Source organism: Clinocottus analis, unplaced genomic scaffold (assembly GCF_023055335.1).
Source record: "Clinocottus analis isolate CAN_PGR_092001 unplaced genomic scaffold, fCliAna1.0.p SCAF_3, whole genome shotgun sequence".
Lineage (NCBI taxonomy): Eukaryota > Metazoa > Chordata > Actinopteri > Perciformes > Cottidae > Clinocottus > Clinocottus analis.
In genome coordinates, this window is record NW_027176042.1 from 6,091,868 (window position 1) to 6,114,106 (window position 22,239).

At 44.4% G+C, this 22,239-nt stretch overlaps 2 protein-coding genes across 2 annotated transcripts in view; both read left to right on the plus strand.

The window, feature by feature from the left end:
- The first annotated feature begins 1,165 nt into the window (after positions 1 to 1,165).
- On the plus strand, positions 1,166 to 18,767 carry efcc1 (EF-hand and coiled-coil domain containing 1). The gene is made up of 8 exons (XM_068595232.1): positions 1,166 to 2,092; positions 3,474 to 3,883; positions 13,060 to 13,217; positions 13,683 to 13,818; positions 14,448 to 14,604; positions 16,367 to 16,525; positions 17,138 to 17,207; positions 17,370 to 18,767. The coding sequence occupies exons 1-8, from the start codon at positions 1,346 to 1,348 to the stop codon at positions 17,501 to 17,503; spliced, it is 1,971 nt and encodes a 656-aa protein (XP_068451333.1). The 5' UTR covers positions 1,166 to 1,345; the 3' UTR covers positions 17,504 to 18,767.
- A 744-nt stretch (positions 18,768 to 19,511) lies between these two features.
- Positions 19,512 to 22,239, plus strand: part of cfap57 (cilia and flagella associated protein 57) — a 10,106-nt gene continuing 7,378 nt past the window's right edge. The window contains exons 1-6 of the mRNA XM_068595024.1: positions 19,512 to 20,032; positions 20,210 to 20,523; positions 20,618 to 20,877; positions 21,468 to 21,633; positions 21,712 to 21,864; positions 22,039 to 22,172. Coding sequence (XP_068451125.1) covers positions 19,876 to 20,032; positions 20,210 to 20,523; positions 20,618 to 20,877; positions 21,468 to 21,633; positions 21,712 to 21,864; positions 22,039 to 22,172 — 1,184 coding nt within the window. The 5' untranslated portion in view covers positions 19,512 to 19,875. The remainder of the gene's footprint in view (positions 20,033 to 20,209; positions 20,524 to 20,617; positions 20,878 to 21,467; positions 21,634 to 21,711; positions 21,865 to 22,038; positions 22,173 to 22,239) is intronic.

Genomic DNA, 22,239 nt, shown 5'->3' on the forward strand with positions numbered 1-22,239 from the left:
AATACAATTGAGAAGGCTTGGCTGGCCCTGACAGCCCACCACTGCATTGTCTGTACATTTCATTCAATCACAAAATGAATGGTTACTTCACCGCTCGATTTGAAACCAAAACGTTCTGTCTTTTCTCCCAGGCGTGGCAAAAAAATCAATCTCCTCCTCCAAAAAAAGGTTCCTTTCCTGAAGCACAACTTAAGTTTTCAATCCAGCCGAAAGAAATCCATGAGTAGACGTCCCTTAAGTCCTCGTAGACAGGAGAGTAAAACAAAAAGTGCCCCCATTTTCTCAATCCCCCTGATTCTGTTCAACCTACCGGTCTCTGGGGCTTCTACTTTACTTAAGTATTTCCATTTTATGTTGCTTCCAAGGGAAAATTGTACATTTGAACTCCCGCTACAGTATTTGATAACTTCAGTTACTTTGCAACTTTAGATACAACAAACATGTTGTGATGAATAAAGATTAAACTACCCAGTGGACTCCACTGTTACAGCTGCACCATCAAAGTGATGAACACATAAAAGCATGAATAATTAATACATGTATTTTTCTGAAAGGGGCTAGTCTGCACAATGAGTACCTTACTTTTGTACATTATGCATATTTTCACGTTTTGGCTTTTGCATGTAAGATTTTCACTTGTACTTGTTCGAGTAGGCTATTTCTACTCCAGCAGTACTTCACTGGACGATCTGTGTTGGCTCGACACTTTAACTCCACTGCTGCGGCTGCAGATGAGCATGTTGAGTCCAGAAGGAAAAAAAAACTGCATACAACGAGCTCATGCATTTAGGGCATTCGACATGGAGCAAGGTGCACGAAATAAATACAAATAAAGCCCAGTGTGACTTTTTAGCCCAGAGTAAAAGACCACGCAGTTAAAATTCCTTCTTTTAAAAAAACAGAATAGCTCTGCTCCATAGCGTATTAGTCTCCTGGGCATCTTACATCTTAACAGGTCTGACCCAAAGCGAATGACAAAAGTTTACGCAGCTGGTGCCAATTACACCCATGGCGCGCGGTGGTAGAGACCGTTACAGTGGGGCTGTGTGTGAGTGTACCGACTTCTAGCTGGGACCCCCTTTACGGTTTTTTCTTCTTTCTTTTTTTTTTTTTTTGGAGGGGGGGCTAAATTCAAACGTGCTCCATTTCTTAACACACGCCTCGTTTCAGTTGCGCCACTCCGCTGTCGAGCTTCTGCCCGAGAGGATGAACACGAACACACACACACACACACACACACACACACACACGCACACACACTAACACGCGCGCGCGCGCGGGACGACGCTAGAAGGAACACAGTAACCGCGTTGAGTTTGAGGAAATATGGTGTTTCTCGGTGGGAATGATGGACGCAGTAGACTCCATTGATCCGTACAGCCGACCGGCGCGCAGGACACAATGGGTGGTCAGCACTCTGGCGTACCATTACGGACTGGACCGGGGGGTGGAGAACGAGATTATAGTTCTAGCTACCGGCTTGGACCAGTACCTCCAGGAGATCTTCCATCACATGGACTATCAAGGCGGGGGGAAAATCCCCGTCGAGGATTTCAACATCTTGTGTGACGTCCTCGGACTGAACAAAGACTCGGAGGACACGGAGTGCACCGGCGTTCTGGACAACCTGCCCGGCGAGCTCACCTTCAGACACTTCCACGCCAAGTTGTGCGGGTACTTCAGCACCAAGGCGGGGCGTCAGTACGAGAACGGCCGGCTGCTGGTCGGGAAGGACAGCGAGCACATAGAGACTCAAATCCGCCTGCGGAGCCCTCTGAGGCGGCGGGAGAAGCTGCTGCCCGGGGGCGCGAGCGGCGACTCCTGCACCGCCGCCGCCGCCGCCGCTGCCTCGGGGGCTGCTGGTGGTGGTGGTGGTGGTGGTGGTGGTGGTGGTGGTGGTGGTGGTGGGCGGCACGCCTCCGGCTGCAGGCTCGGGTCCTGCACCAAGGAGTGCTACGAGGAGATAGTGGCGCTGGAGGAGGCCGAGGACCGGGTAGCGAAGCTGGAGGACGAGAACGCGAGTTTGCGCGAGCTCATCGAGGACATGCGCGCCGCACTTCAAAGCAGCGACGCCCGCTGTCTGGCTCTGCAGGTGAGGAGCACGAGGGGGCTGAACTCACACACCAAAGTTGTATCATTAAAGTAGCGTTATAGCCATCGGGGACAATGGCGAGTATTGCAACAAGGGTGCTGTTATAGGTCTCCCACTGGATTCCTGCAGAGGCGACCCAATGCCACCAAAATCATTAGAAATGATTTATACAGCATTAGTTCATGACTTAGAAACATTATTTCGGCCACAATGAATACGTTACTGTTTAAACCCTCTTTGCAGATTGCAAGTTTCCAACACGTATTTCATATTCCATCATAATCCATCAGGTCTGCCGGTGTAAATGTCAGTAAGAGGTTGATAAATGGATGTTGGCTCAGGTAGGAGGAGTGGAGAGGTGAAGGAGACAAAGCCACTTCGTCCTAGAAGAAGGTGGATCAGCTACAGGTATTTGACACACCCTGGGAACCCGCGTATTAATAAGCCATAACTCCTAATTAGTGTAAAATACATTTTGTTCTGTTTGTTTACCAGGTTATTTTGTACTTTTTTTTTATTTTTAATGACGTCTTTATGGGTTTATTGTTATTGCACCATCGCCAAGTCAGATTCCTTGTGTGTGCAAACATGCTGAACCGTTTCTGATGAGCGACAGTCTCATGTTATAACGGCAGACTTGATGGCTTGAAGTGAAAATACATAATCATAATCCTTTCATTAGTTATTTAAAGGACGGCCAAACGGCAAGAGACCTTTTCTGCAGCCAGACGACCCAAATATTGCTCTTATAAATGGCTCATAACTGATGGATGGGGCATCAATTCATTATTCATTAAATATTAACAAAGTATTAGTTACAACTTAACTTAAGTTTGACACTTATAACATGTGTAATACAAATACACCGTGTAATAGCTATAACAGTTATTCTGTCTGTAATAATTCAGTTCTGTATGAGTGTTTTTGATTGCTTACTGTCTCTTATATGCACTTTACCCTCAGCTGCTGTAAATCCTGTAAATTTCTACCCTATGCGGGACAAATAACTGATTATCTCATCTTGTCTTAACCAACAAAATAAAATGTGTTGTTTTTTTTTACAGAAAACAATACCAGAAAAATGACCTTTTATTGATTATTTATAATTGCATAATTAATGGTTTATTAGAATTTTGAGAAATCCAACAGCTGCTGACTTGGTGGCTTATTATAAAAGTTTATTAAAGACGGACCAGCAACAAGATGTATGTTTTTCATAAACTGGTAACAAAAATGTCAAAATGTTGTTTTTAACAAGTTCTCTATCAATAGAGCTGTTAGTTACACTATTTACAGGTATGTGGCTAAGCAGGTGCAATTTGGTTTTAGGGAATGATCTGGTCCCATATATATTGTCATCTGTTGCACTTCTTTTTTTCAGGTAGGACTATGGAAAAGCCACTCCAAGCATAAACCAGAGGAGGGCTACCTCGCCGCCCACCAGAAACAAGAGGCCCAGAAGAGTTTGAGCAACCTGCAGAGCCTGCAGAGCATCATCCACGAGATAGAGCTGCTGCGGAGCTCCAGAGACCTGCAGGTAGAGGAGGCCATGCTGTGCAACGAGAGGCTGGAGCAGGAGCTGTGGACCTCGAAGGAGACCGCGGCCGCCCTGGAGGACTGCAACCAAGCCCTGAAGAGGGAGCAGGTGGGCATGAGGAGGAAGGTGGAGGAGGCCAGGCAGGCGCTGCTCAGCGGCCTGGGTAAGGTGAAGGAACTGGAGGCCAAGGCCAACCATGTGCCGACGCTGCAGAGACACGTCCTCCAGCTGGAATCAGAGCTCCTCTACTACAGGTGAGAACCTCAGGAACACTTTCACACACGTAGCATTTCTTTTATTTTTTTACAACACAATCAACACTATAAATTTCTGAGGAGGGACTGTCTAAAAGTCTTTTCTGCTATTTCCATTTGTGCGATTATTTATGTTGAGACCTGCCAATTCAGAAGTTAAAACTTGCATTCTCTCTTGCAAAAAGAAGTCTGATTGTGTGGAAGTTGATGAGAAAAGGACTCTACTTCTCTCTTGATGTATGCCCACAGTAAACATTGTAAACGTGAGTTTATGGTCTCAATCTCTAGTTTCAGGTCTTCTTTAATACAGCATGATGTTTGATTGGAAAATAATGAGATCGCTACCTCTAACAGGGCTGTATACGGCGTCTCTACGTCACCCTCCAGCAGTCCAAATATGATCTCTTCTGCTTACTGGTTGCAAAAGGCCAAGATGGCGACAGCCAAAATGTCAAACCTCAAGGCTTTAAAACGCCAGTCCACAGCCCGACGTGTGATGTCACAACATTAGTGCTGTTCTAGTTTACAGGAGCAAACTGGCTAATTGAGATAGTAGTTGATGAGCTAGCTAGCTTAAGAAGTAGGGACATGGGATTTCCAGAAAAGTGAGCAGGCGGTGACAATACCATGGTCATGAAAGGGGACATTATGAAATAAAAAATGATAATATGAAAAGTGACATTAAAGTAACATCGGTGTAAATTGGAAAAAAAAATACCAATAAGAAATCAGTAAAAAAAAAAATGCAAAAGGGCATTTGGGAATTATATGTTGTTGTTTTTTTTTGTTTTTTTAAGTAGGATGAAAGACTAGAACATTTTCCCAAAAATATTTTAAATGATTTAAAGTATATTCATTTCACAAATTATTGTCCAGTTTCTAATTTTTTTATTTATTTTTTAGAACGTATTCATATAATTGCGGACGATATGTCCTGGTTATGTTTTCTCGGAACGACGCAGAACAATTTATGGCCTCAGAATTCCTAAAAGTCCACTGGCCCGCTGCAAAGTGAGATTCCTGCAGTGGCAATACACCGTTTGCGACTGACATTTTGACATTTAGACGTAGTCAAAGAGGTATCTCATTGAACTCTTCTTGTGATTCGTTCATTGGCAACGTTTAAATGCATCAAAATGCATGCTGCCTCAATGTCACAGAGAGAGGACATAGACTAAACATGACTCTTTTTTACCTCTTCATTACGTCCCATAAGCTGTCAAAACACTGAGCAAAACAAGTGTCGGGCTGTTCATCATGTCATGAGAAAGAAGAGCTTGTTTTGGCTTTTGTGGCCTGAATGAGCCATTATGAATAATAATCTCTCCTGGAGTAAAATTACTCTTGTTTACTTCTGGCCTCGCGCCTGGAAAGCTCCGCCATGTTACTTATAAAGGCTTGATGTGGTGTACTTTCCCAATTTTCAGACTTGTTGCGTTTGAGTCTATTTAACAGGCGTCGTGTGTGGCGGGCCGGTCCCGCCTGAGCTCCGCTACTGTTAGGAACTATTCATTTTGGTGGAAGTAAGGGTGTAATTGGACTTTTAAAATTACAAAGCCATTGGGTTTAATGTTTATCTCTGCGTTTGTTGTCCCTGCTCCGACCATATAATCAGTGTCTGCAGGTCTGGCTGCCTTAGGTAGCAGATGTCGCTAAATAGTTGTAACATCTACTGTTATTATATACTCTTAAGACACAGTCACATACAACCATACCCACACGAGTAAAGTCCTCTTTACTACCTGTCTTTAAGTGATTCTAAATAACACATTTCTCAACTACAATACTGTTCTTATATTCCTAAACTCCGCTAATCTATGCAGACTGCGTTCCAAAGTCTTTTCACTGCCCTTCCATTGATACCCTAATGGCAAATAATTCAACGCCACAAAGACCCTGACTTGTCAAGGGAGAGCTCCATTGAGTGAGAACCTCAACGGACTGACCGTTCTCATCAATCTCTCCGCTCACTTCTTTCACTCTACTCCCGAAGGAACAATAACACACGGGCACCCCCATCCTACATGGATCTTAGCAACCAAGACCCATGAATATTCCCCCCGGAAAGCCTCAATGCTTGCTCAGTTGTGTCTCATCTGAGATAAGGGCTAGAGGGGAAGGTGCCAGTTTCAGTTCTTCACAAATTGCTTAAAACTTGTGTGACTCTTTTTTTCGTGGCTTTCACATACGGGGACGTGAGCTATTGACCCAAAACTTAAGGTCAGTTTTGTTTAGCATGAAAATCTGTGTACGGTACTCGGCACTGTTGGTCGATCCGTGCATGGGTCCACTTGAAAAAGTCGGTCTCAAGTACAGTTCAAGTGTACTCAGGTACGGTTTGCACCAAGTGGGAAAATCAACTGTTGCGAAATTGATACGCGACGATCTCATATTCTGAGCTTTTTGACCACTTTTTGAAGTTGTCTCATAAGACAACAAGAGACTTCGCTATTAATATAAGTTTTACGTTATGTTAATGTTAGCTCGGCACAGATGTTGCCGTCTGGCTGCGTGTCATCTTTTTGTTATGCATCGTCGTTGCTGCCGAGATGAGGAGATGCAAGTGCAACAACGAATGGTTCAAACTAAATGAAGTAAGCTGTCATTTTTTATCTCGAAAGATTTAAATGTCAGGGAACATTTCAATGAACCTCGCACAGAATCTACAAAGTAGCAGCAAGCCAACTAATGTCTGCGTTGTTTGCATGTAACACACCCGAAACTTTGTCTGACTCCCTCACAACTTCTTAACAGTCGGAGTTGAGCAATTATACAGTATGTCACCGTCAGACACACACTAGGGTGATGTTGGTTCTTAAAAACACCCAGCATGTCCCATTAAATCAAGTGGCATTATTATTATTATGACAGCATCTTCGGCGTTATGTTCCCCAACCAAGATGTTTTGAGGACTTGCATCATTGTGCTAATTAGTAGGCCTTGAACCTGTGAATTTGATTGAATAGGAAAGTTTGACAAAAAAGTGATGAAAGAAAGGAAACGTCTTGTTCCAAACTCAATAAATTTTCTCTGGTTTTTATCAAACAAATGTTTTCCATCATTTTGGATCTTAAATATTTGTCAAGGTCTCTAAAAGCATTGAATTCTACTCAAAAATGGTGCAAGAACCCCTGTTGGAGATGCAGTATTGTGTCAAGGGGTCTGTTGAAATGATTGACCATAACTTTATCCCTGTGGCTTATTGCTAAACTGCTGTGACAAGTAATGGGATTAACTCGGATGCTGCTGGATTGCAGAGATAAAGAGTTACAGTGCTGGGGGTGAGAGCTGGCACTGATAAAATCCTGTGGATTTCACTTTGTGATAATAAAGATAGACAATGCTTATTCATCCTTACGATATTAGAGCACTTAGTATGAGCACTAACCCACTAAGATAGCCACCCATTTTACCTTGGTGCACCACTGAGATTATTCTTCTTCTTGAACATACAAAGCAAACTTTCTCGTCAACCTTTCTTGTCAGTTTGGTAAAAAAAAAAAGAGACAGTTGACTTTAAGTGTTCTTGCGGACAGCTTATCTGCCTCGGTGCAAGAGATGCACCAATTTGTGAAAACAGATTCCCGCCGCGGCATTCCTGCCCTTTCTAAAATAATGTGCAGAAGGACGGACACACTCGAGGGATGTCAGGGACACGCGGCATTCTGCTGCCTTGCTGTTGTTCTGTTGGACAGGGTTCAAAAAACCTCACGTTGCCAAGAAGTGGGCTCACGTTCTTGTTTTGAGCAATTATGACAACGTAATTGTTCGATACATCGATAAATCATGATAAGATTTGATATATTACCTAGAAAATTCCTCTTTTCAACTCTCCATCAACATCCCAGCAGAAATCAGTTGAAAATCAGGAGGAAAATGTGGTCATCGGTATGAAACTTAAGATACGTGGGTGTTGTTGCATAACACATCTGTGATTTCTTTGGATTGTACGCTAGAACAGAGCAAGGGCTGTGACTCTGACAGGAATAGATCAGCACATTAAAGTCTTTGCAGAGTGGGATTAATCTCAAAGTGTCACTTTTAGTTCTGCATTGTACTCTAAAAGGCAAATGGAGTCTAAATCACAGTCACTGTAGCCTGTACCGCTCTGTGGGCCAGAAGGATGAGACAATGGGGAGCACAGCGGTTAGGAACAAAAAAGAAACGAGGGGGAGGAAAGCCTACCATCTGGAGGAAGGAGCAAACACTCGACTGTTTGTTCATGAAATGACGGACATGTTTTTGTGAGGCCCGCAAGAGAGGAATGGCTTCATTCAGCTTTCCATCTTCTTCTCTTTTTTTTGTTTGTGCGCTCCGAACAATCTAGAGTGGAGACGCAAACTTATTAAAATTAACTTTGACGTTCAGGAACGTCTTCAGTTTTATTATCGTCTCCATTCCAGGTGTCTCTATTTATAGTCCTGGGATTTCTAGAGAACCAAGCACATGTCTCCTAAGTGTGCAAGTTTAAACTTCTTTTTCTTTTTTTTTATCGGCATGCCGGCAGACTTCTTCCCTCTAACCCCTCGCCCTCTGAAGGCCGGTCCCAAGGGAGGCATAATCTCCCGGTCTTTTCATGCTCCCTGCGGGGCGTCCGAGAGCGGAGGGGTGGAGAGTGGCTCTTGCGGACCGCTTATCTGCCTCCGCGCAAGAGCTGCTGCATTGTGTAAAAGCAGGTGCTGCCGCGGAATTCCTACCCTTTCTGAAATAATGCGACACACTCGAGGGACGTCTGGGACCCGCGGCATTCTACGGCCTTGCTGTTGTTCCTCCAGAGTGTTCAAGGACCTCACACTGCCAAGAAGTGGGCTCATTTTCACATTTGAGCAGCTGCCCCGCTTGCCCTCCCTCTGGTTTGGAGGTATGCTGACATCAGCATCAATACATCACACACAAAATATCTTATGAAACTCATGCCACCCACGCTCGTTGGACTTCGCTCCCTCTACTTCGCCCCCTCTACTTTTCAAACTCTCGTTTCCCTGAATTTTGGGGCGGGGGGGAGCTTTGCACTTCTGTCGCATCGGAAAAGCTTTACCACCTCTGTAAATGTTACAGCCATTGTCTTTTTCGGGGGGATTAAGTCCTCAGCTAGTCCTAAATAATCATCCCGTAGGCGCCTCATTTGTATCCCGGAAACCGCCCTCATTGTAGGTGACCCAAGGGGATTAATACCTGTCAGCTTGAGCAAACCTGACCCTAGGGCACCCGACAAGCACCAAACTTCAAGTTCAAGCTCAGGTACAACGTGAACCTTTTTTGTGAACCGCTCGTCCAGGAGGGATGTAGGGGTGTGTTGATGGAAAGTTCACTTCAGCGGCGCACTGTGATAAACACAGGGAGGACTCTGGGTGTCCCGGCTCTAACAACAAACAGCTGGTCTACCCCCCGAGGCCAGAAGAACAGCTTTAGACTTCTGCTAATAGGGCAGAATACAGGATCCTATTAATTAGAAATGCCCTGACACAGCACAATGAAAGTTTACTCCTGTGTGTGTTCTTGTGGGATGTAGTAAAGAATAAGCCACATACATATATTTATTATATTGCAAGGGGGATTTCACTGCGCTTAAGTTACTACTATACTAATCGGAGAATGATAACATATCTTCTGTGAAGTATAATGTGCCAAATACATGTATTACAGTGAAATTAGCAATTCTTGAATTTTCCTTAAATAAATAATCCATTCAGAATGTGTTATTTTGAAAGTCTTAAGATTATTCCAAGTCTCATATTAATGGCTACAAATATGTCCAGAGACAAAACTTTGGTCAAAGAGGGGGAGAAAGAAGTGTTAAATTGATTTATCTTTCTGCTCCACTACTTCCTCAAAAACAACAAAGTATGATTACCGCTACATTCTCTCTTGATTGTCCACCTAATTACTGACCTTTAGGAATGGTTTTGTTGATTTTTTTGTTTCATTTCTATTCTACATCAGACAAAAGGCAAACAGCACAACATGCTAAAAGTTCTTGAAGCCACTTGGGGATAGAATAAGTCCAAAATGAACTGGCATAGGCTCAGGTCTCAGATATCCACCTTTTAAAGTAGACTACCTAATAAGCCAGAAGTAAAAAGCTAACGTTAGGCTCTGAACAAACTACACCACGGTCACATGACTTCACACCACCACCACTAAGCTAATGGCGGACCGACGTTTGGCTTAGATGTTTAGTGGTGTCACTAAGCTACTGGTGAGCGACCGCCTTCTTTCAGACATTTATTGATGCATTTAATGTTGTAGAACGACACTTTGAAATCTCTTGCGCTTGTGTTAACCATATGCCTTATTTCAGAATAAAAAATGTGAGTCATGAGAGCGAGTGCTTCTTATTGTAAAAGAGTTGTTCAACCAAAACAATTAGCTAAAAGAGGCTAAAAAGATTGGAGCAACATTAGCATTCATTTTGTCATGTTTCTGTCCACCTTGCCAGTTTATGTTCAATATTCACAGTTCCTTTTGTTTTGTTGTCTGCCAACCACCAAGGAGGAAATATTCATGGATGTATAAAGACAACTAGATATAGCGTTGGAAGTTGGGCCCTTTTCATTCCCACAAAAGTACCTCAGTGGCACGTGAATTAAAAAGTTTGACTGACGTTACCTGGATCCTCCGGTAATTTCTGCACCCGTGGGCCCATAGAGTAAGTGCACTCTGTCACCTGCTCATTCACATGAACAGAGCCGGTAGAACTTTAATTCACCACCTAAAAGATTTCTCTGACTTACAGACGTCTCTTTCCAGATTTGAAGTGGGCCCAATTGTATCCCGTGAGGAAGCCCGAAACTGTCCAATTTCATACAAAACCTTGCAGCTAAATTCTCTTCTAGCTAGTGGCTTACTTAGTCCGTCTGCCATTCAGTGCTGGGCAGGTAGTGCACAGTCAGAGTTTTTTCACCGCAAACAGCTGCCCGCTGTTGCTGGAAACACGGTTAACGAGAGTAGCGGGCCTGAACCAAACAATAAAGTAGGAAGCCAAAAACAGTGAGCGGAAAGTAGCTAAAACACTCAATGGAGCCGACGCAAACTGCAAATCAGGCGATAATTCTCGTCATTATGAGTGACACATTATAGCTATTTATTAGTGCGGCTAACGTGTGATTTGTCACTTCACCACCAGTGAGTCCGCTGCGTACATTTGAAAAGGGAATGGACTCAGATCAGTCCAAACAGGTCAACTCTATGTGAGCTTGGACAGTTTAGGGGCTGATTCAAAACAGGAAAAGGCGGGTTGATCCATTTTCAACCCATTAAATGCAGAGTTTTATACATTTTGTAAGAAAAATTAACACCAGCATTGATTGTTTCATCACAGTGGAATAATATAATTTAGTCGTCATCACTTTAAGTTGTTTTCTTGCTCAAATTGTGAGGAATGTACTTGGACAAGGAGTCGTGGACAAGGTTCAACATTTGAATTGGAGTATGTTGGTTACCTTCACCACAAGGATAAATTCTGGTATAAAATTGAACTCGAGTTGAGTTTTTAGCAATTCGTCCTCACTCATATGTACACTCACAACACACTTTAAACTCTCTCTCCCCCAGCAAAGTAAGTCGATGACTAGATATTGTCATTTTGGCAGGTCAAACCCACCCAATGCTGCTTTTTGCATTTGGTACATTGGCAAGCTCTGCGGACAAAATACATCAAACTATGCTTTCGTCTGCTGCATCTCCGCAGTCTGACCCCGATCTGGGATGTCTGCCTGGAATACTTTCAGGTGTCTGTGTTCATCCAGTAGGAATTCCCAATGCTTGGCACGATCACCAAATGCCCTGTCAGATGGTATGAATCTCAGGCACAGTCCAAAACAATTGGTAGTGTCCATGTGACAGTTTGGAGATCTTTTTTTTGCGCTATAGCTTTAAACGGAGGGTGTTTGTTTTGTCCCTCAAAACACACTTTACTTTTTCTTTTCTTTTTTTTTTACATCTATGCATGTCAATGGCCTTGCTACAGTATTCACTGGACACCGGCTGTAGCCTCCTACCAACTACCGTCAGCTAAAGTGCAATTGGTCACACCAATGCCTGCTTTAGAAAAAGTTCCTCCGCCACTTCATTCCAGAGTACGAGCATCTCCGCGGCAACCAGCAATGCTTTGTGCGCGCGTTCTCGTCCGTGCACCAACTTCGTCTCTGTCCGGCTGCAGCTGCCGGCCCTCGTGAACCGCCCCCGCCCCCTCCTTCTTTTTCTTCCACCGTGGCCCCCACTAACTTAAACACAACTCTTCTGATTGATTGCCTGAAATCATGCTGCAATTATTGACCTTCAGTGAAGTCACTCGTTTTCACCCTACTTTATGCGCCAAGGAACCAAAAAGTAGAACACGGAGGCAGAGTGTAATGTTGTCTTACGGCATATAGTCTGCCTCGTGCCAACAGGATATAAGCATGAGTGCTCGGTGACTTTTTTTTCTTTCTTTCCCTCAGAGTCAGGCTGTTGAAAACCTTTTCTTTTCTTTTTTTCAGCAAGACATCATCATCTGGAAACACTTATTCTGTGATTTACGAAGGCCCCCTATTGGATTTCCCCCCCAACACAAAAGAGCAGACGGCAGGCGAAACCTAGAAAACTCAAACCATCACAGAACGATTGATCCGCGCAGACTGCAGCCTCCATCTTTCTTTTTCTTTCTTTTTTTCTTCTTCTTTTTCCTTCTTAAATGACAAATGTTTGAACGTGCATTTGACACGAGGGAAAACATGACGTACAGAACAAAAGTCTTTTCATCTGCAGATTAAACAAGCGTATAGGAAACTGTTCATATGCTTGGACATGTCTTTTCTTCCATCCGGTGTCACATCTTGCAAGCGAACTCCTGCAACAGCAACAGAGCCTTTCTACCACTGACCCACTTTTACTGTAAAAAAAAAAAGCTTAAAGATGCCATGTCTGGCTTCAATTACCCCACCCACATTTGGCGTCCAACATCACAGAACTCTATAAAAGTATCATGGCTGTTGTAGATGTGGCTTAATACACGCCGGCTTGTGTTACTTGATATGTTCCCTTTGAGGCCGGCAAATGGTTTCAAACCAAACTTTTCGCGTCTGTGCAAAATCTCGTTGGGCAGGTTCAGCACCTCGGCCCGCGTGCCAGTTCACGGGCAGAGAGCATGCAGTCAGACCGCTGCATTTAACTCGCAGTGCTTCTTCTCTGTTCAGGTCGGAGGTGTCGAAACTGCAACTCCCAGGCAACACCGGGGCGGAGCAGCAGCAGCAGCAGCCCGGCGTCGGCAGCAGGCCGGGCCAGAGATGCTGCTCAGACTCCCAGCACGACCGATGCTCTCCGACGGGGCGTGCCGTGACGACGCCCGATAAAAGTAAGACACGCTGCTCGTGAAAATCCAGAGTAGAATGTACGTCTCTCTGCTGGACTGTTGATGAAGAGAGTAATTCATCCATTTATCTAGGAACCAGTCCCACTATTCAAAGTGTTTGTCTCTACAGGGCTTCAACTCATTTAATGTATTATTTTTTCTATAAAACACATGAAGAAAATCATTTTACTTCTTGTTATGGTCGAACCAACAGTCTTCAGATGTTCAGTTGTTGATGATATGAAACAGAGAAACAGGACATCCTCACGATGGAGAGGCTAGAGCCACAGATCGGATGATGTTTTTGCCTGACAACAATAATTGGCCACCATAATAGTTGCAGAAAAAGTTTAGTTTGATTGACTAACCGATAAAATGTTTCAGCTCGAGTCTCAATCCTCCCCCCACCTCTGGCTATACGGCCCTCTATCGTAATGACGATAGTGATGTTTTGTTGTGGTCGTCTAGTGGAGGAGCAGCTGTTCCGTTCGGTGGAGGGCCAGGCGGCGTCCGATGAGGAGGACGATAAGTGGACCGACGATCAGCAGCGGCAGGTGGACGAAGTGAAGAGGATTTTGACGAGGCTGTCCTGTTGCGGGGAAAGGTACTGCACATTCCTATCAGACCCCGACCTCAAAGCGGGGCACATATATATATATATATATATATATATATATAAACAAACAAAGCAACCTAATTTTCATTGATGCAAACTAGTCAAATTGAAAATTCGACTCAATTTTCAAATAATTTGAAAATGAAAACTTAAACTTTTGAAAGACTTGACCTGCTGTACAGTGAACAATGATCAAATGCAATATGTAAAAACAGCACTCCCAGTCTCAAGCGTTGACATTCACATAACGATGTGCATTTCAAAGTGAAATTGCAATCAGTCCATCCCCTCATCAAGGCAGGACCTTAGTTAACTCAAGTAGTGTGGAAAATACCATTTCCATTTTCAAGTTTTCATTATGATCTTGATAAAGTCCCTACAAGTACGAAGCGCAGAATCCGGCTTCAAATTCCATGTATGTGAAAATGTACATGGCCATTAAAGCTGATTCTGAATCTGATTCTGATTCTATGGGCTTCTATACTGGAATTTAGTTTCAAAACACACTTGGAAATGATCTGGAACACGTAGGAGGGATTATGTCTGAACAACGCAGCAGGACGGCCCTGCTACCCTGTGTTATTGTGCTGAAAAAGCTGCCCTGTGTCGTTGTTCAGGTGCGACGACAAGGCGTTCAAGAAACTGATGTCCAACTATGGCAGCTCGAGGACCGAGGAGAGCTGCAGCGCTGTGGTGGAGCTCCTGGAGAGGGTGGCCAGGTTGCATAAGCAGCTGGAGCTGAAGGAGAGCCAGGCGGAGATGGACATGGACCAGGTACTAACCACCCCTGACCTCTCATCACACCCGTGTGGGCGGCGCACGGGTCCACTAGATGCGTTTACATGAAACTGTTCTCTCTGTGCAGCGTCCTGCGTCACTCTGCGGCCGCGTTGCGTTAACCTAGATTAGAGAGGGCCGGTGAAGGTTGTTATGAAAGTGGAGGCTTCAAAGGCCGAACCACAGCCAGTGACACGATCCTGCAGCTTCCACCTAACCAAACCTCCGGAGCCAGAGCCTCCAGTGTGTGTGTGTGTGTATGTGTGTGTGCAGCTGTTTCTCACTGGAGTTGAACCGCAGAAACACTCCCTCCCCCCCCACCTCTTGTCCCGCATGACACTTATCATAAGTTAAAGCCGTCCCGTTACAGCCGAGGAGTATTTTCACAACACAGGAAGACGGGCAGAAGGGGAGCCGTGACGTAATGTGTTCCCAGAACGTCTCAGCGCTCTGAGAGGAAAAGTCAAAGCTAAACAAAGTCGCAACTGTGAGCCTTTGTTTATGCGCAGGATGTGCGGGGTGAGACCTTTGTCCTTCAGTACGCCATGACGTAAAGTTGCACCGCAGGGATTTCCAACCTTTTTGGCAGACTAAAGTTACGTTACAATAAAAGAATCACTCTCGCCCTCAAAATTTGACAAACATTTACGTTGGGTATATTTATATTGTATTGAGATGTTAAGCAGGCCCACAGGGCAATATGTGACATTTACGAGGTTGACACTTCCAGCTGCTCTTGTAAGATTGTCGATGAATGTTCATCCTGACAATATATCGTGTGTTTCTTTAGGAAACAGGAAAAGACTGACACGGTGTTGGTTTTTGGTGACAATAAGAAAAATAACTAAAAACATCAGTCCATCAATCCTTTATGTGCAGAGTGAAGCGTTAATCTCTACTGACCAGCAGGGGGCGACGACTCTGATTATATAGATGTCTATGAGAAAATGGCTCTACTTCTCTCTTGATCCTTCAGTAAACATTGTAAACATGAGTTTATGTCTCAATCTCTAGTTTATTCTTCTATACAGCATGATGTTCATTTAATAAATGATGGTCCATTTAGAGTCAAATAGACCATAAAGGATGCTTTTGGACGGGGCTACCATGATTGACAAGTCTCTCTACTAGAGCCGTCCACGGTGTCTCTACGTCACTCCTCTCAATTATACTCCAGTCTCAGAAGTAGGAACTTCCATTGCAAAAAGCCAAAATGGCAATGGCCGTAATCCAAGTCTCAGGGCTTCAAAACATCAGTTCACAAACCAATGGGTGACAACACGATGACATCTCATAGACAGTCTGTGGTTTTAACATTATTACATCCACATCCAGAAGCAAAACTGTAGTCAGTGAGCCTGTGAAGGCCCGCTGCGGTCGATACGCTCAACTCAGCCCACAGCCCACTTGTTTATTTCAAGTTTATTGAACGGTCGTGTGTTCAAATTTCATCATATTTGACACTGCACTCCTTTTGGTCCTCAGCAATACACCCGCCGGTTATGAAGCAGATTGCATGAACAATTCTCGATATATGCTAGTGACAGACTTTATAGTGGGATAGGCATGCCATTTCTACTGTATCTAATTGAAAACTGGTATCAAGTGGCTGAGTCAGGATGTTCTCCATTTATAAAATGAAAAACCAGTTCAGTACAAAAGATTCATTCATAAAATATGTTATTGCTTTCAGACGTAGGGAGGTTACCGTGCTTTAGTGTGACGGGTAGTGTGCGTGTGTGTGTGTTGTGTCTTCCAGATGAAGGACTCTCTGGTGCAGGAGCTGCAGCAGAAGGCAGAGGAGACTGAGCTGCTTCAGATGGAGCTGCAGATGCTGGAGACGGAGAGGGTTCGCCTGTCGCTGGTGGAGGAGAAGCTGGCGGACATCCTGCAGCTCCTGCAGCAGCTCAGGGACCTGGTCAGTCGCTTTAAAACAGCACTGTTGAGTCTGACGAGGTCAATTCTGACAACGGCCGGTTTTTGGGTCAAAGCTGCTGATGACCGAGGCTTTGTGTTAACATGTTGTTGTTTTTACCATTTTCACAGCCCTCACATATTGCTTTGATTTATTATTATTTTTTAGCACAGTGAAACATCCTGTTTCAACGCCACGGGAAGTAAAGCTGAAACTCGAAGTAATGAAAATCATTTTGTCGGGTTGGCAGTTGAGAGAAAAGCCACCCACGCTGCACAGGGATGATTTTTCCTGGTCAGACACATCAGGAAAGCAAAGCGAATACCAGTATTCACCAGCAGTAGTTCAAGCACAAGCCTCCACGTGGACATTTAATGAAGTCCACTTTGCCAACAGACGTCTTATAAGAATGCCATGGCTTTTCTCGTTGTTTTTTTTTGTCTGCTTTTTTGTGTCATAACTCCACTGGGATTGATTATAGACCTCATTTCACTTGCTGAACATGTGTGTGAGAGCCTTTGCGGTTGCAAGACGCAGATTGCCCGTTAAAGTGAACCCGTTAATGGCCTGGCGGGTCGTCTGAGAACAGCTCTCTCTCTCCGTCTCTCGTTTCAGAACGTCTCACGGCGATCCCTAGGGAAAATCTTGCTCAGCACTTTGGGGTCCTGCAGCGACCCGCAACACGGTTAGTAGGGCGGGCACGCCCAATAAAATCAATACCGAGTCCTGTGAAATGCGATAATGAACATTTACAGTCACTCGGGGCTTCGGATTGAATGCAATTTCTCGCCGTCGTCGTCCGTAACACGATTCCCACACATCTGTTCTGTTTTTCTGTTGTTCACAGGGAAAGCCCACATTCTGGAGGTGCTCAACGCTCTCTATCATGAACTGGCCGCCTGCGAGATCCTGTCCGCTGGTGGACCTTTGGAGCGAACACAGAGCCAGCGGTCTCTGAGCGCCCTCTTCATCTCCTGCTAATCAAGACCGCCTCCTGCTGGACCAGCGGTGCTCCAGCAGCCTGTCTAGGGAACACAGAGAGCAGAGGTCAAAAACCAGCTGAATAATGTGCATAGTGTATTATATTGTAGCTCATATACTCCTCAGACCCTGCTATCTATTATAAATGGATCTTAGTCTAGAATGTGTATAGCAAAGGGCTTTAGTATATTAACATAATTCCTACATAGACATGTATTTTTTAGAACCTTTAATTACACATAACTCTTTTTTTATACAGAAGTCCTGAGAGAGAAGTGAGAAAACTAAATGTAGGTGATCCAAGTCTGATCTAAATAGTTTTCTCTACTGTGTTCATGACTTAAATATAGGTTTTAAAAAAGCTTTTGCCAGGATCAGCCTTCTAAGTTCCTTAAATGTTTTTGTTTTTAGTTTTTTAGTCTATGAAAATAACAAACAGCAGACAACATATGTCCATTGAGAAATTAAAACTCACCTGGAAGAAATGGTGAATGTTTTTGTGAGTACACTGCAGCCTCTTGTGGCCGAAATAAGTATTACAACAACAAACACTTTTTATTAAAAAAAAAACTTTTCAGCTGTTCTCAAGTCATGAAAGCAGGAGAGAAGACATTTTAGCCCAGATGGAGAAAACTAAATTAGTTTTTATACTTGGCTCGAAGGGCTTCTCTACTTTCATGATCCGATATAGAATTTCTGTCTTCCCCACAACAGAGTTCTGAATGTAAAAATGTTGAAATAAGCTAAACCTTAAAGGGGCATAAAGCAGTCTGTGAAATGTGTCGACCTCCACTGGTCAACAACAACTCGTATAGAATTTATAGAATTTAAAAGGAAACTGCGTCTCATTTCCTGCGCTCCTTTCATATCAGGATCAAACGTATTATTGCATGGTGACAAGGTGGTGTCATGACGAAGACCTGTGTAGAGTTCATTCGAGAGGCGTCGTCTACATCTGAACAAAACTTCTAAAAGGGCTGTATTAATTTGCTCGAATTGGTCAAATAATTGCAAGTAAGGCCAGTTTGTGTGGCTGATCACTAAACAAAAGTACAATTTAGATAAACCGTATTATGCCCCAGAGGAGACAACGAGTTCCGTTCATACAAACAATAAGAAAAGACCAGCAATCCTTCTCACCACTGTTACTGCCTTTTCTTAATATAACACAGCTTTGCTCGTTCTGAACATGAAATTCAATATTAGAGCCTCGGATGCAACAATCACTCACTTGTGTTATTGGATCATGCCATTAAAGCCTTTGACGTTCACAATCTGGATTGCTGTGATTTTTTTATATATATATTTTAACGCCTGTAAAAAAGGAAACTCCTACTGCTGCCAACTCAAACAAACTGATCCACGTCAGGCTCTTAATTCTGAGATTACTTTCCCATGTCTTTTTACTTTCCAACCTAACCTTCCAAAATACAGTTTAATCAATTAATTGTCTTTGTTTTGTTCATCTATATTTTTTTTGCTCGGTTATTCTTGTTTGCTATCCATATACCATGATGTTGTCCCAATACTAGCCAACCTCCTTGCCTCTGATACCCGCATGACTGATGTTCTGTCCTTTCACTCTATCCACTGGTCCAAATACTTTAGCTACTTCTTCTTGCACAAATTTACTCCAATTTCAAACTGAGGATGTTATTTTTTGTAGGGCAGTAATCTATAGTGATGCATCTAATTTAAAAAAAAATATTTAGTGTGGAAAATAGAGGCGGCCTAGCTAGTATGGCTTTCAGATAAACACCCTCTGAAATATATGCCTTGTGTAGAAGTATAAAGTATAGTAAGGATAATAAGATAATAGATGATATAAATGCTTTCAAGTGAAGTATATTAAGTTACTAAAACCTCTAAGTACAAGCAGTGCTGAAGCAGCTAACTGTACATTCCACCACTAGACAACTCGGCCCTTTAACACTGTTAGTTGAGTTGGGTCGCTAGGCAACCCCCGAAATCCCGCGAGACTTCATTAAGAATGAAACGGACATCATAAAGTAAGGCAAAAACAACAGTTTGCTGGTCGATGTTCAGGAAAAGCCAAATAAACGGGGAGGGATTGCAATGTCTGTATTTAAAAGTGGATTGAGAGACGTTGGCAAAATATAGAAGAGAAGGCTCTTTCAAGGAATTGTCAAGTTCTCGCGGGATATCTTGGGTTGCCTAGCGACGGGACTCGTGGTTATGAGCGTTTGCTCCTTTCTGACTTTCAAAGCTAAAGCGAAGGCTCAAAGCAAATACATGTGTGCTAAAAGTAGCAAGTTAGTCGTTGTGTGCGGGGAGTCTTTGTAGGTGTCATTCATTTGAAATACTGCTCACGGCTTCTAAGAAAAACTTTAGTTTGAAACTTGACCGAAAAAATGTCAGCCGTCGTCGCGCAGTCTCATTTCATCTTCGGCCTGCGGTCAGGTGTGCGCAACAACTTGTGTTTCTATGACGAGCACACAGTCGTTTTCCCCAGCGGAAACACCTGCGTGTGCTACAACACCGCCCAAAGATGCCAGAGGTTCATTCCAGGTAGGTTGTAACGGCATTGACGTCTTCTATGAGTTATTTTTGAAGAATTGAAGGCGCCTCGCTAATGTCGTTCCCGTAAAGTTTCCACTCATTGCTTCAGCATTCCAACTATTGTTGTCTCTAACATGAACGTTAGTTAGGTTCGTTGTTTCATGTGCCCTGTCTGCTGTCTCGCAGGCTCGGAGACAAGCCAGGGCATGCGTGCGCTGGCTATCAGCGCCAACCGGCGCTACCTCGCGGTGTCGGAGTGCGGCGAGCGAGCCACCGTCACCGTGTTCGACCTGCACCACGAGCAGGGCAGGAAGAGGAAAGTTCTGACCGCGGGAGACGCGCTCGCGGGGGAGTTTGTAAGCGTGGCGTTCTCCCCCGACTCCAAGTACATGATAGGCCAGACAGGAGGCCCGCAGTGGATGCTGATCTTCTGGCTCTGGGAGAAACAGAAGATCCTGGCCACGGTAAAGACCAGTGAACCAAACAACTCCGTTACTCAGGTGAGTCAGCCGCGCGCAATGTATCAGTGCAGTGACAGCTCGCGCGCGCGCGCGTGCCTTTTCCGAGCTCCTTCACCGGATGTCCCGCCACCAGGTCAGCTTCAGCCCTCACAGCAACACGCAGGTCTGCGTGAGCGGACGCGGCGTGTTCAAACTGCTGCGCTACTCGGAGGGGTTCCTGAAGCAGTGCGGACACCCGAAGGTGGAGTCCGTCGACATCCTGTGTCACACCTGGGCGTCCGGGGAGCGAGCGATCGCTGGAACGGACAAAGGCAGGCTGCTGGTGTTCGAGTCCGGAGAGCTGCGAGGAGAGATCAACGTGACCTCTACGGCCGCGCAGGGGCAGTCTGACAGGTCAGAGGATGGAGAGGAGGACCACGGGTGCTGTAAAGATGTGGTGACGTCACATCACTGGTTGTTTTCATAGGCTCGTGTAGTGAAATCTGCAGATGGGAGTTTAGTCCAAATTTGTTTTCATGCCATTGAAAGATTACACTGAGTTTATTACAAATCCTACCGAAACACCAACAATGACTTGATCCTACCATTCAAATCACATGACTGGGACTAAAGTCAGAGGTCTTTAATTCAGTAATCTGATTACTTGAGGGAGAAAAAAAAGTTGAAGTTTCAGTGCTTGTCCTAAAACAAGTTAAAACAATAGTTGAACAAAAAGGAACAGCCAGTGAAGTATTGAACACCCAGCTCAGTGCTATCACGTTATCACTGCACTGATGAAGGCTGTAATATGTAGCTGAAAGCTCTAGAAAACACTGATGTCATGTTCAAAAGTGTAAAATCCTATAGCAATGAACCCATCAACAGTATTTTACTGTGGTGCATTGTCCGGTTATTGGTTCATTCAATTAAGCCAACTTTTCAATCTGGTTTTAGTGCATCCTGATGAACTGATCGTTTTTTTCTTTCCATAATTCACTGCCCAGACAAGCAGAGATGAAGAAGATCAGAGGCAATGATGTGGGTGAAGGTCCTCGCATTACAGCCATTCTCTCCTACTCCAAGGGCTTTGCATGCTCTTTGGGGCCCGGCACCGTCTGTCTTTTTGAGAAGACCCAGTTGGACGGTTATAGAAGGAGCAGGGAGATACGGGTGAGTGTTCATGCAGGTAGCAGCGGTACTGCAGACTCTGTGCATGTTCCCAAGTGATCACATGTTCTTATCTGTCAGATCCCATCAGACCCACGCACCAATGAGCTGACTCCAGCAGAATGCCAGGAGATCGACACCATGTGCATCAGTCCAGCAGAGGGGACTCTGGCCATCAGCACAGACAGACGGCAGCTGTACAGCTTCAGCCTCTCCTCTGTGGAGATCCACAAGGTAAAGTCCCCTCCATCACTGACACTGTGGCACACATGTGTTTAAAAAAACAACAACCCAGCCTCTCTCATTAATTTTAATCAGACCACTGTGTTAGCGAAGAGCTCTCGCAAAACATGGAGGCTTCATATCAAGGTCAAAAGCTCTTTGTTTTTGTATGCCTCTATCCATCAGGAGGAACATTTTCAGTTCCTATTGCAGTCCTTCCACTCTAAGTCCATCACTGGTTTGTCCGTCTGCGTTAGGAAGCCCCTGGTGGCCACCAGCTCTCTGGACCACTCGGTCCGCATCTGGAACTATGAAACAAAGTACGAGACAACATCACACCTAAAGCCCTTTGCTGTTTTGTTCATGACAGTTCATGATGTGTTTACT

Excerpts from the sequence above, each read along its gene's own strand:
- efcc1 (XM_068595232.1), top strand. The coding sequence starts at position 1,346 with ATGATGGACGCAGTAGACTCCATTGATCCGTACAGCCGACCGGCGCGC. Across the intron at positions 3,884-13,059 it reads TCAGAGCTCCTCTACTACAG|GTCGGAGGTGTCGAAACTGC; the intron begins GTGAGAACCTCA and ends TTCTCTGTTCAG. Across the intron at positions 16,526-17,137 it reads TGCAGCAGCTCAGGGACCTG|AACGTCTCACGGCGATCCCT; the intron begins GTCAGTCGCTTT and ends CTCTCGTTTCAG.